General features: G+C 40.2%; 1 protein-coding gene across 1 annotated transcript in view; it reads right to left on the bottom strand.

The window, feature by feature from the left end:
* The window catches only part of pof1b (POF1B actin binding protein), a 30,420-nt gene extending 16,475 nt beyond the window's left edge, over positions 1–13,945 (bottom strand). The window contains exons 1-2 of the mRNA XM_026938690.3: positions 13,412–13,945; positions 10,288–10,359 (exon numbers count right to left, since the gene is read on the bottom strand). Of these exons, the coding sequence (XP_026794491.3) occupies positions 10,288–10,359; positions 13,412–13,780 (441 nt within the window). The 5' untranslated portion in view covers positions 13,781–13,945. The remainder of the gene's footprint in view (positions 1–10,287; positions 10,360–13,411) is intronic.
* Positions 13,946–14,920: the final 975 nt, after the last annotated feature.

The following is a 14,920-nucleotide window of genomic DNA, read 5'->3' as shown; positions in this document are numbered from 1 at the left end:
AAAGCAGTATAATTAGGTAATAACAGCCTGAAGCATCATATCAGGTGTGGTGTCTCTCAGCCATAGGGGGGAAAAAAAAAACCAGAACATTCTACGTACAAAAGCAAGCTTAAAAAAAAAATAACTGAAAAAAATCGTTTTAAAAATTGAAACTTGTTTTTGTAATTAGAATGTTCTGGGTTTTATTTTTCCCCATCATTGAGAGCCACCAAACCTGATATGACGCTTCAGGCGGTTATTACCTCATTATACTGCTTTTATAAATCACACGTAGGCTTGTGCGATGGCGATTCTTCGCTGCGCACATTCTGCAGTAGCATTTTTAGAGGAACATGTAAAGCTCAGCTGGAAGCTCAGCTCTAATAAACAGGAGCAGATGTGGTGTTAGTTTTTAACACTGCTGACAGTTTTACGAGTGCAGAGGAAAAAGAGCAGTTTATCAGCACATAAAAACGAATTCATAAAATTTCTAGCGTGTAAGTTTGATAAGAGGCCACGTTAGGAACGAAGTAAGAAAGAAAACACAGTGCTCTCTAAGTCGGCTCTCTGCGCAGATGTGTTCGGATTTATTACAGGCTTTTTCCGTGCCACACTGTGGTGCTTTATTGAATCTGAAGTGTATTAGGTGGCGTGAAAACAGCAAGTGTTAGGTTTCTCACCATCACAATGTGGTGGTGAATGTTTTGGGTGTAGAGACAGATGTCTTCAGCATGGGTGTGTTATGAGAACATTCCTTGCATACTACAGAGGACAGGGACACACTTGACAGCAGGTGAGGAGATTTATTCCTGATCACGTGGTCATTAAACTGGTTTGTTAAAAGAACACAGGGAGCTGATAAATCAACACGAGTCTTTTAAGTGAAACAACAAGGTTGTTGTTTTTTTTAATCTGCTTTTGTATTTGCTTTTTTTTTTTTTTTTTTAATTAAAGCCTCTGCACCTAAATCACTAAGAGGATTTTGTATAAGGACGTAAATGGAGAAAGAGAGTGAGAGCATTAAAAGCATAGAGAGTAAAAAGATATCATCAGCAGTTCCCCACCCTTCACCTGAAAGCAGATAAATCACAATGATTCATAACCTGCACTTTGGACATTTTGCTCCTCCTCCAGCCTTCAAATCATTGTAGAGATCGTGTACTTTATTGCAGCTTTAAAAAAAAAAACAAAAGCATGTATGTGCATGTACTTTTAGGCTAAAACTTTCCCTCTTTTGCGAGTCAACTTGTGTTGAATGATCAGGAGAACTTCACAGCTAACGTACCACATCTGCTTTTCAAAGCCGGGACACTTTCACTGAAAGTACTCGAGTGACTGTACTTCGTTACTAAGTACTATTCTGGCACAGTTATACTTTACTTACATGTTACTGAAATTCCATACTTGTATTCTTATTCTTACTTAGTGACATTTGCAGGAAAAAAATTACTTTTCACTCCTTACACATTTTTATTTAGACCTTAGAAATGCTTGTTTTTCTCTCATCCAGCCAATGACTGTACACTATACATCAATCTAAATGTGCTCCGTTTAGCATCCAATCAAGTTAATCAAATTAAATGAATGTAGAAAAAACTATCAAGAATCTTTCCAATTCATCATCTGCCCTGACCTTCTCATACCACACAGTGTAGTTAGCGCTGTAGCTATCCGTGTGCGTCTGAAGCCGGATAATCCACCGCGCTGCAGTGTGGACGTTGAGGATGAGTGCCCCGGCCCTACCTCAGTAAAATGTTTCAGTATGCTGGAATAAGAAAAGGAAAAAAAAATGAGGTATCTCCTTTACCTCCCTGGTAGACATGAACTCCATCTACAAGCATGCTGAGGTACGTTTTGCTACTTTGCTAACCTCGACTGAACCAAGCTAGCCTGTTTTCTTTGCTAATTCCAGGTTAGACTAGCATCGATTCCAGTAGCTAAGGTAAAGGTCAAATTCTAGCTAATGGTAAATGTTGGTTAGTTACAGGATATATCACTTCTGATTAATTCATTAGAAAACTACGTAGCGTTAGTCATTCACATGAGCAGCAAACTTAGACCTCTGAGCGATGTTTTTCAGACAAAAACGGTGTAGTTGCTTTAAAAACTAAAATCATCTTCTACAAGTTTTAGATTTTAGTATTAAAAGTTACATTTCACATCAACTTTATTTCAATTTACCTTTTGCTTTTTAATACTTGAAGTTTTTGATTTTTAACCTGAGTACATATTTGACTGGATGCTTCCATTTCTAATTAATTAATCTATCTTCACTTAAGTGTAATTTAAATCCTGAAATCCTGTTGTGTGAAAGTGGTTAATGTTAGTGTGCAACTACCAAGTGACTTACTTGATATATAGCACGGCATGACACAAGGGAAATGAGACATTTCGAAGGGAAATGAGTCATTACAGTGTCTGTGCCGCTGAAGAATAAAAGCATGTTAAACTATCTTCCCTGGCACGCTAAACAGTTAAGCGGCTTGCCTCATACACTGCGCTGTAGTTTGGAGTTAGATTGTGTGCCAGTAGAAAAGGCAGAAATAGGTCAATGTGTGAGGCCAAGGCTTCTCTGTTACACACTGAGAAGAAAGTCATTACTGTCGCCGAGAGCGAATGGAGAGAAAGGGACAGAAGCACGGCAGCTCGTTTTTCAACCAGAGGCAGTGCCAGGCCTCACCATGCCACAGGAGATGAAAACAGAGAGAATTCTGTTAGAAACCAAAAGAATCCTCTTACAAAACAAGATGAGCGTTTGCTCTTAAAAGACTTCGGGGAAGCAGACTGTCTGCTCACAGACATGAGAGGGCTGAGAAGGGCCATTTTTCCCAATTCCCGCTTTTTCTTTTCTAAACTTAAGCTGAATTACTGCACAAGAACGCCACTGTATACATAAATTACAAGCAAAAACAATGTTGTAGGTTTTACTGGCGGCTTCTTTGGAGCCTCTTCTGCACAGTAAGGAAGATCAGGAACAACATTTTTTGGTTTGGGTTGAATTACTCAACAACGATTTAAATTACAGCCTTCAGAATAATTTCCACCGAACATCATGCGGATGTTTACTTCTGTTATCACGTTTCACTTTACCCATATCATCAACGAGCAGTGTACGTGCGCACCGAAAACACAGTGCGTGTCAAATGTAACACAAAAAAAAGCTGTAAACTGTAAACAGTCACTACTCTGTGTGATGTAGCTTTGAGAGTAGCTTTCGAAAAAAAAAAAAAATGTTGATTACGCTCAGAACGTTCACCCATCTAAACCTGGATTGTAACTGACTGATGGTGCACAGCTCATAAGGACGTTATTCTTATTATTTTCATTTTTTTGTTATATGAAGAGAACACTGCTAACACTTAGTGCAGAGATAAGAGTACACAACTGCACAGATTTCAGATTCTGAACATGCAAGAGAATAATACTACTAGAAAAATTCATAATCCCAAACACATTTCCAGTTACATTTTTTTTTACTTCTGCCACAATTTATTGTTTCACAAATATCTCCAACCACAGTGAACAAACCCTGCTGTTTTCTGTCAACAAGACAAGGAGAAGTGAAAAACTTGTAAATGCATGTAATGAAATGAAAGAGAAAAAAACCAAGTGTGTTATAGTTGTGCTGGCTGCCTTTTTAATATATAGCTGCTGTGTATACAGATATGTGCAAAATGTTAGTATAGTACTGTATTCGAGATGTTATTACTTTAATGCAAATAGGATCTACATCAGAGTAGACAGAAGTCTAACGATATAGTGCATAGAATATCTTTTGAGTATACCATCTTTCTCTCTTCCTCTTTCTAGTTGGCTGCCAGAAACCAATCAGCACAAACCTGCAGCTTGAACCACTGGTGACTGATTAAGCACGTAAGAAAAAAGAGAAAGCTCACCACACCTTCGATTAAACAAACGGCTCGTGTCTTGTGTAGTGCTGTTTCTAGAAAATGGCTGCGTACTGAATCTTAATCCACTTGCATATTTTTATGTAACGTGCAAGCACCTAGCAGGAGGGATTTGCCTTAAGTGAAAACAAACTTGCACAATAAAAGCAAGTTCTGAGACAATTCTTTACAAATTATAACAATTATTAGGTCAATATATTAGTATACACTATGGCCAAAAGTTTGTGCACACCTGACCATCACTTCCATATGTCCTTGTTGAACATCCCATTCCAGATTTATCCCCTCTTTGCTGTTATAATAAGCTCCACTCTTCTGGGAAGGCTTTCCACTAGATGTTGGAGCGTGGCTGTGGGGATTTGTGTTCATTCAGCTACAGGAGCATTAGTGAGATCAGGCTCTGATGTTGGGATGTCGAGGAGGTCTGGGGTTCAGTCGGTGTTCCAGTTCATCCCAAAGGTGTTCAGTGGGGTTGAGGTCAGGGCTCTGTGCAGGACACTCGAGTTCTTCCACTCCAACCTTCACACACCATGTCTTCATGGAGCTCGCTTTGTGCACAGAGGCATTGTCATGCTGGAACAGGTTTGGGCCTCTTAGTTCCAGTGAAGGGAAATCGTAATGTGACAGCATGCAAAGAAATTCTATCCAATTGTGTGCTTCAGACAGTTTGGGGAAGAAGCACATGTGTGTGTGATGGTCAGGGGTTCACAAACTTTTGGCCATATAGTGTTTGCAAAACAGTCATTTTGATGGAATATGATTATTAGATGGGTTTTTCCATAAAACATAACAAAAAGAACATTTCCTTTGGTTTCAACCTGATTAACAGCTACAGATGTGTTTTCCTCTAAATCAACCATGTGACAAAATCAGAAAAAGGAGAAACAAAACACACACTCACAATACACACTGATAAAATGATTCAGGAGCAAATTATTAACTTAGCAAGTACACAGTTCACACTGTCAGTGACACACCACCATTTCCTCTGCGTTAAACTACATGACCTTGTTGTTGTACATGTTGGCTTGTGTTATGATCAGAAACACTGCTGAGCCAGAAACTGGCTGCAGGCCAAAAGTGTGCGATTGTGGAATGCTACACACTTAATTACACACGCATGATTTACGTACTGGATGTATTGAGGCTTCTTCAGCTGCTTCAGGTGACACTGTCAAACTACTTCATTTCTTTTTTAAAGAAATGTGCGTATAGTATGTTTTTACAAATGTAAGCTTAAAGTCAAACTATTTACAAGTATAATCTACAAAAGAGGTCTCGATTGTTCAACCCTTTCGCTGCAAAGCACAGCAGAGAGTTTATAAGCCATGATACTCTTTTTTTCTTTTAACCAACATGGGCAAACAAAATAAAAATTATTCACTGTCTCATGTCATATTTTTGGGTGAACAGTTTTGTAATTACACCTTGCAGAAGTCTTTATTTGTTAGTAATTAAGAGAGCTCAAAAACAAAAAGGAATCAGCATTGTGAGCTCTTCTTCTTTTTTTTTTTTTATAGGGTGCTTTACATCCAGTCTGTTGTATTAACGCCCTCAAAAGTATCTATGCAGCTACTCTGGTGGAGTCTGGAGCTGATTTCTTCATTGAGTCTTATTTCCTGTAATACAATCCCGTACAGCAACGCCAGTTACACGCTGAGGGACATCTGTGCAGAAAATTAAGGAGGTATTGATCGACAGGTGAAGGTAATTACGTGTAAAAAAAAAAAACAGTAAAAACAGCTTGGCTGAGATTGGGGCGATGATTTCAGCCAGGGCTTCTGGTAATCGGGGTTCCCAGATGTGGTGACGCAACCTCACTACATATCTCTTGATCCAGACTCATCCCGTAATAATTAAACATCAAACAGTTCATATCTCTCTCGAAACAAAAGTAAAATTCTCAGGAAGTATACACCACCTACTCATTACTGATCACAGATTAGAATCAAGCTGTGCTGGTGCTCTTTTTTCTCCTGCCAGCAGTGCGTCTGGAAGCATAGCGATGCTTGATACGACATGCTCAGTGTGAATTTGAGGGAAAAACCAAAAGACTATTAAATATTGCCTGAGTGGCAATACTGTGGGTAAATTAGATTTTTCACTAAACTACATATTGAGTATCTGTACAAAGCTCATAAAAAGGCAAAGGAACATCCAGAAGCTCGCTTATTTTAAAGTAGGAAAGAATCTTTTATCATTATAACTGCTAACCGTTGTTCAAAGTTCTTTACTAATCACGATATGCATATTTATCTCCAAACTATCCATGTGACAGAAAAGCTCACAGACAAAGCACATTCATAACAAGACGCAGTAGCAGTGAACTAAATCCAGCTGTTTATGTCTGTAATTCCATCAACACTTAAAAAAAACGATGGTGATGTAACATTTTAAATCTTATATTGAGCTAATGTATAGCAGCTCAGAAAACTAGAGCACGAACCGTCCATCTTAAGATCCAACCCAAACTCCAACTGATAACATTTGAGCCTGAAGCTTGGAAGAAGGAAGATCTCCAAGCTGGTGGTTGGTGTAACTCTGTTCTCACTGGAGGTCAGAATGCCCCTGCTGTGGGGCGAGTAGCCGGGTCATGTGTGTGCTGTTTCATCTGCAGGTGTGAAAATGAAGACTCTCTAGATGTTCCTGCTGGTCTCTTTTTTTTTTAATCTGCACCTGCACATCTGCCTTCTCCAAAACAAAGTGGAATGAGGAGAATTTTACCATCTGCTGCTATGAACAGGAGTAAAATCATTCCTGTGAGCCATACTCTGGTTTTACATCAAGATAAGATCAAGACCACATTTATTTCACTCATATCCCATTCATCTCCTCGTGAAGTGATGTTAGTACTGTAACTACAGGACTGCATTAACACTGGAACACTGCAGATCCATAACAGCAACATGACATGGTTCATAACTACTGAGCAAGTCATAATTATTAGACTTTCCTTCTCACTAATTACTGATTCTTACTAATGAAGTGTAACAACATGCTAATTCTCTGCTTATTCCTCATCTGCTTATATCGGCATATTGCCTTGATATTATATTAACTTAATATTAATATTAACACTCAGAAAACTACCACATGTTTAAATATCAGATCAGAGACTGGATTATAAAATACACACGGTAAATCCTGTTTCTACTGCAACATGTTGGAGAAAAATGAGACCTGCTCATGGAGTCCAGAGAGAGAGAGAGAGAGAGAGAGAGGAAGAAAGACAGAGACACAGATAGAAAGAAAGACAGACCGAAAGACAGACAGACAGAGAGAGACCCAGAGAGAGACAGAGAGAGACAGTCAATACTCAGTAAATACAGGAAGTGAGTGTTTGATGTTGCACTTATTCAAGTCCAGACTTCCCTAAAATGAGAACGAGTTGTAGTGTGTGAGAGTCAGTCAGCAGGATTGACTTCCTGTAGCGCTGTGGTTGGATCATCCTGGTACTGAAGATACTCCTCAGACTGACACGGAGGACGATTATTATCAGGAAATTAGAGCAAGAGATGGAATCTGTGGACTCAATGTAACCTGTTCAGCTACGTATAAAGAGCACGGCCGTCTTTCTGCGTTTCATTCGAGTGGAAGACGTCCTTAAATTCCACTTTCCCTCATTCATGATGTCAAATTAATACAAATAGCACTCCTCCCATCCCGAGTGACGCCTGAGATAAAGCGCTTTAATATATTCAAGACTTTCGTAGCGTTTAAACCTTCTGCAGCTTTTTGCCGTGTTCTTCATCAAAATGCTAGTCAGGAACGTTGTTGTTGTTCATCTTTAGCGGTTGCGTGCCTCAGTACAATTTCTGCACAAAAGATTTACAGCCAAATTCCAAGAACACGGCAAATTTGCACAGGTGTTTTACCCTGAGGGGAAATGTGTGAACGACCATGGGGTTAGCCAGCAGCAAGCAGGAGGGAACAGGAGCATATCTTAAGCATGTCTGTGAAAGGCTCTAGTAATTTCAGGTAAAAGAGGAGATAAAGACCAGACGGGAAAAAAATTTGCATCTGACCTCTCAGGCTACTATACCACAGCGTAGCTGAATTCTTGAATCTGATTCTTGTCAGGACGTGTGCATTATTTCTGTACAACAGCACGGCTTGGAAAGTAGTTCCGGCTCTAACACGAACCACAGATTTATATTAATGCGCTCGTTCTAATACGTTACCGTTCCTATAGTAACAGCTCTTTCACATGGCAGACACTCCATATGTATAATCGAAGACTAAAAACAAACATGTTGTTTAATAAAGTAAAACGTACAATCATTGATGTGATGAGGTTCACTTAACATTGATGGAAGGAGTCTCCAGTGTCAGTGCTTTGTAACAGTTACTGTACAGAGGAGTTTACGCTTTCCGGTTTCTGTTTAAGAACTGTTTATCGCTGCTCTAACGCAAGTGAGAACAGGAAATAACTTGTCTCATGGACGTTCCACGACATTAAATCTAATTACGAACCTGTAAAATGCGTGAAGTGTCGTTACAACGTCGTTAATAAATTAAACGTTGTAATTGTTGGGAAATCGCTGTGGTACAAGCGGAATAACACACTCCAGAGCATCTGTCTTACTTACAGTGACAGAAAGCGAGAACGTTGCATCTTTCACTCGGGAAAATCGAGTCGAGACGAGAGGACCGGTCGTAACATTACTAATGTGAGATGGGGGGAAGGGGGCGGGGCTTCAGAGAGGATCAGTTAATATTGGAGACTTCAAAACATTTACCGTCAATTACACGGTCTTATTCAGGAAAAAGAAGACTCTGTTGGTGTATTTTCAGTGATAACTCGTAGCAGCGTTCTCGTTAAAATGTGGAGTTCCTACGCAAAAGGCATGAAGGTTGGCACTTTATTTACAGAAATACTAATACTCAGACTAATTTTGCATTATTTCTCTCCGAGCGAGTACACAATAGTTTGCTCAGAGGTGTTCGCCTACACAAGGAATGGTGTCGAGAACCAAAACCTTGAAGGTGTGCTTGCAATCTCAAAAGTGCAATAAAACCCTCAATCTGCAAAACATCTGTTAACTAAAAATTCGGTCTTTGTATTCACAGTCCTCGCTCTCTCACAGCCCTTCTGCCTCGATAACTGCAGGTAACACGGCTGTATAGAGAGCTCAGGCTAACACAATTATTCAAATGAGCTTACCTAATACCTGAAAGCATTTGTTTTGTAGCCAGATGTATTTTATTAACATAATATAATAAAATAAAAAATATTCGGTATAATAGGCAAAAGCATGCTGTTGATTCAAAATGTTTATGTATATAACCTCTGTTTTTGACGTCATTTTAGCTTTTTGCTGTAAAGAGTATTGTTATCTTTGTCTTGAGGGTTTTTATAATATTGCTTTGAAGTAATTATTTATAATCCTATATAATACGTTGATTCTATCATTGATTAATTCCATACATATTTTTAAAAAACTGGCAAAAGCACCAAAGTGATACTGATAACTACATGCTGCATTCCACTAAAACTCATCTCTCAGAATTTCTGACCTCCGACTAGGACCAAATAAAACGCCTCCTCACCCCGGAACTCCTACTCTGACACTGTGGACAGTCTTCTCACCCCCGAGTTCAGCAAGTGACGTCAAAACAACATGGCTGCTCACAGCATGAACAGTAAACAAAGCAGCACTTACACTGTATATCCAGGTATTTGGATATTCAGACATATTAGCTTGTTAAATCTATAACACTGACTATACAGTTCACGGTTACATATAAATATTAATATATAAATATATATAAAATATACATCACTCATCACAGTTATCTCGCTAGTTTATTGCTAACAAAAAACGAACACGGAGGTGTCCACAGATGTTTCCTACTTTGTAGCTCAGAATGCCCGGAGGTTGAAAAGGATGTAATTCCGAGCTCTGACTTCCGAGGGAAGTCGAATGTAGCAGTTTTATCAGTACCTGCTGTTGCGTTCACTAAATTCTGAGTTTTATTTGGAAATAAACATTCATGTAATAATGTGTACCAACGCCAAAGTGATCAAAACGTCACCTTCCATAGCTTACACATACAGAATTTTCTGTCAGGTATGGCATTAGTTTTACTGATACTGAAGTTTTATTACTAGCGCAGGTCGAAGGAAGGTGTTCTCACACCAGCTCATGTGGGAACGAACAAGTCCATGCCTTCATCTGACACACCCTCCACACAGCCTCCAGCGACAGCGCTGCTACACAAACCCATAAACCCTGCAAGCACACACTGTTACACACGCACGCACACTGTACACACACGCACACACACAGCTAGACTGGGAGTGAAGCGCAATATAAAACCCAGCTGAACAAGGAAATGAAATCTAAACCACGTCACCTCCAGCCACCAGGTTCAAAAGTTTCAGGGTAGAGGTGCTTACCTCGGGAGGCTCAGGGCTCTTGATGGGGCTCGGTGGATGACTGAACACCGATGAAGCTTGGCCATTGATGCTCTAAACATAAGAAGAACACACAGGTGTATTAACAGCTTGTAATGTGGCACACGATACCGTTTGACACACAGATCAAACACACATTGATCTAAACCAGAAGTGCTGAACTTCAGTCCTGAATCCAGCACAGTTTTAATGATTTCTCTGGTCTAATGGTGCGTTCACTTGCTCGTGACATGCTTCGGTTATAGATTCAATTTTATATTTTAAAAAGTTCCTTTCAAGTGCACCACTATCTAACTTTTCCCCACCCATTTTCTCCCTAATTTGGTCTTGCTGAGGTTGAAGGCTAACACATGCTTCCTCCAAAGCCTCATTTTTCCGAAGTGCTGCTCATGCAGTGTTGCGTAACACGATCAGAGGAAAGCGCTGTCCGCCCTCTTCTGCATACATCATCTCACGATTAGCTAGTGCTGCTGTGACTGAGAGTATTTTGCTCTCTTTTGGAGTCCCGGCTGCAGATGGCTGCGGCATCGTCAGGACTCAAACTCGCGATCTGCAGACGAGATCGCGGCCTCGTAGGCTACCGCGTAGGACCGTGACCATGTGGCGCCTTTTTCTCCCTCAGTGTGTTATGTTACATATTAAACATATTGTATTTTAATCCTCACATATTCTAATGATTATAAAAGAAATAATTGTAAAAATCATGGTAACACTTACGTCATCTTAATGTATTATTTACTTTTTTTAATGAATGCAATATTTCAGCTTTGATGTTATCAGAATACACACTGTTGTACCTTTTACGATGTAACTAACGTTTTTATATGTTGCTGTTTTTACTAAATCTTTTTTACTCTTGAACTCACACATTCTTCATATTTGCAGTAACTCCCCTATGCACTTCTGTACAAACTTCTGCCCCGCCTCGTTTGCTTCCACTGTATCCCTTACAGTAGATAAGCTTTTCAGATCAAACCAGTAAAGTGTCTTTTCTGTGAAATGCCTACTCTGATAAAAGGAAAAATTCAGTCCTGTTGTAAGTGCTGTATTTAATGTATGTTTGCATGTTGGATCATGATCTCGCCTAAGGCCTCACAAACCCGCAAACCAGCCGGCCTTGTCTGTACCAATAAATCTAAATCTATACCAATATCTGAGCAGAATATCAGAAAAACATTTAGATACATAACCAAATAATTTTTATTTACAAAAATAAATCCCAGTGGTTTGAAACTGTAGCTGATGTATGTAACATGGAATAAGGATCAGAACGGATATTTAGGTTCAATAGTAGAATAAAAGGAATTTATTTATGCCTGCAAAAGAAAGACGTACAATCTTATACCAGTACTGTCCTTACGTTGGCAAGGCTGTATCTCTGATGTACGATGAACGTCGCAGCTGACTGAGAATAAGTAATGAACGAATGACCACACTTTTTATTTCCACGTATATATTTCTTGTATTTCGTTTTTCATACTTCTATATTTCTCATAAATAAAGTATAAAGCTGCTGAAGCTAACTGTCCTTTCCTCCATCATAATGAAATGGTAAGCAGCTGAGAAACATGACAATATAATATCAAGATCATGATTAATTTTTTCACGATATCCTTTTCTACATATGCAGTTTGTTCGCTATATCACGATCCATGATATCATGTAGCGTATACATGTTGTCGAGTATCGCCCATTCCTTGGAGGTAACAACAACAGGCAATTTTTTCCGACGCTTCTGCTTGTACTCACGATTTGAAGTCCAACTTTTGGGTGAAGAACCCATATTTACAAGATTTCTGAGAATATCTAAAGGCAGCACAACACGTCAGACTCAGCTCATGCCATTTCCAGAGTGATTAGGTGTGTTAGACAAGCGAGAACACCAAACCGTGCTCTCATACAAGCCTAATGAGATTAATGATTAATGATTTCAAATGAAAAACATTCTCCCGTCAATACCACACACATGAGAACACTAAATAGTAAAGGGAAAAGAAGTTTAATAGCTAACTGGAAGCTTAAAAAAACAAAACGAAACCTGACTCTACATTGCATCTGTTCATGTCATGGAAAAATTCCTCGTGTGTTTAATGGAGCTAAACAGCACAAACACTATTGTTCGTGGATTAAACAGTGGAACAGTGTCATGTCCAGGTTTTTAGTAGCCAAAGGGTGCAGGAGCACACGAACATGCTGCACAAGCTGATTAGATATACAGCAAAGCTGATTTCTATTATTTGTGGAGAAATAATGACGTTACTGCATCGGCTTCACATTAATTACTTACACCACTGCAAATTTACATCAAAAACTGATTTAAGGTTTAGAGTTGGGGGGAACCTGCCACCCTGCGCCACCCTGCGCCACCCCTGTATTCACACCCAGAGAAATAAATAAGATTAATTAAGAATAATTAAGTCTACTAATATATTTCTGACCTGACAGTCTTTTAGTGAGCAATTAGCAACACCTACATATCTATTAGGCTTAATATCTTCTAATATATTTTTTTTTCCCTGATCGTGCCTACAAGGGTGGCACAGGGTGGCGGCTGCCACTGTCGAAATAAACCATCACTGTGGGACATAAATAAGCTATAAAAGCCTACTAAAAAATCTAATATCTAGTTTTGTTTTAGAAGACCACAGAAGAAACCGACCATCTGGGTGAACTCCTGCAGGGTGGCACAGGGTGGCACAGGGTGGCTGCAGACAGGTGCCAGTCTTGAAGGAAGTCACCCTTGTAGCCACACCCACCCAGGGGAAATAATTAAGATAGTAAAGCTACTAATCTACCCTTGACCTGACGGCGCTGATGTAGAAGAGCACTTCAGGGACTGACCGAACACCTGAAGCTGTTATTTCCCAGGGTGTGCCTATGAGAGGATGGTCAGGCTACTAACCCACCCCTGACCTGACACAGCACTTCAGAAAGGGACCATCAGGGCGAACATCTGAAGCTGGCAGTGAGAAAGTGGTCATCAGTAACATCTCTCTCTCTGGCAGGGTTAAAGGTTAATCTAACCAGTTTAAACCAGCTGGGAGATCAAAGCTGCCATTACAAAGCTATTTAGTGTCTCAATAAGAAAACACAGATAAAAACGCACGGTTTGCTGGATGCTGTCGGTTTCGTCCAGGCTGCTGAGGCTGACCCGCTGCACGCTCTGGAGGTTCTGCAGGTAAACCGGCGTTAACATCTGCGGCGCCTGATTGACCACGACGTAGGAGTCGGAGGCGCGCTGCACGGGCACCTGCACGAGGTAGCGCACGTTCCCCTGGAGCGCGGTTCCGTCCACGGCGCCGTTGACGTACTGCACGGAGGAGAACTGCGCCGGCGCGACGCCGACCGTGCGCAGAGTCGCGCCGCCGCCGATGCCCAGCTGGCCCGGGGAGAACAGCGTCGCGGCGCCCGGTTCCGAAGCGACGCTGACGGTCCGGAGTGTGGTGGTGGTGCTGTGCTCTGACGGGAGCGTCATTTTCGGGCTCGGTTAAACGTCACGACTGGTTCTTGCTCAGCGCAGTGAAGCAGACAGCGGCGACGACTTCTGTTCCCAAGTCCAAACAAACTCGGAAGTTCCCCTCAGGAGCGACGTAGTTGTCTGTGGGCGGAGTCTGAGCGTGGGCACGGACATGGGCAGGGCGCTTTTCTCCGCCCATCACTGCTCACATGTTTGATACCTGAGAGGAGGAGGGGCTAACAGGTGCTCACGCGACTTCACGTCGAGTCATTTCCTGATCTGTTCAGAAACACGCTCACTTTAATAGGAAACACCTGCACACCTGCTGCGCGTTCATGCAAACAGCCAATCACGTGGCAGCAAAGCAATGCGGAGAAACAGCGCCTGGGCTTTTGCTGCTTTTCTGCTCAGCACGGTTGTAAAGAGTGGGTATTATTATTAAAAAAAAAATAAAAACAACATCTTTCTGATCACATCACAGATTCGTTTGAGTCAAATCTATTTACAGCTGTTTAAAGAATACCATCATAATTATTTATTCATGAATAAACTTTCAGCCAAACTAGTTCTACCATGTTACAGGTGTAAAACATTTAGGCTATCAATCCTATTAACAGAACCTTTTTTTAATGCAGTTAGATGCAGTCAAGTTGATATTTATACTTTTCTCAAGTGACTGACATCTGTTATATAATTTAAAATTAAAATTTCAGGTCAGGAACCAATGGGAATTAAACTACATGTGATTCTGTATTTATTATTTATTTACTTCCACTTTTTTATTTATTTTTTCCTTGCAGGTGAAACATGGCATTACAATGGCCTTTGTATAAAAGGGTTATAGAGAGCGTGTCTTGGTACTCATTGGTTCCTGATATTTCAGACACCCTGTACATCATCTTCATAAAAATGATAACTATAACAGTAGTTGATACTGATCTACACTGTAATTGCATTATTTTAAAATAATATCCTAATAACAATAAAACCCCAGGTCACAGTGTCATGAAGTCAAGTCATACAATATTCAGGTACTTTCTTTGGAAAAAAAAAAACTCAAAATGTAATAATAGTAGTCTAGACCAGCTAAAACCACTACATTTAGGCTTGAATTTAATCGCTAATAATAGGCTCTACACCATATGCAGTATCAGCAGA

The sequence above is a fragment of the Pangasianodon hypophthalmus genome, chromosome 15 (genome assembly GCF_027358585.1).
Source record: "Pangasianodon hypophthalmus isolate fPanHyp1 chromosome 15, fPanHyp1.pri, whole genome shotgun sequence".
Classification (NCBI taxonomy): Eukaryota; Metazoa; Chordata; class Actinopteri; order Siluriformes; family Pangasiidae; genus Pangasianodon; species Pangasianodon hypophthalmus.
The sequence above is the reverse complement of the archived record's forward strand: the minus strand, read 5'-3'. Positions and strand labels throughout refer to the sequence as shown.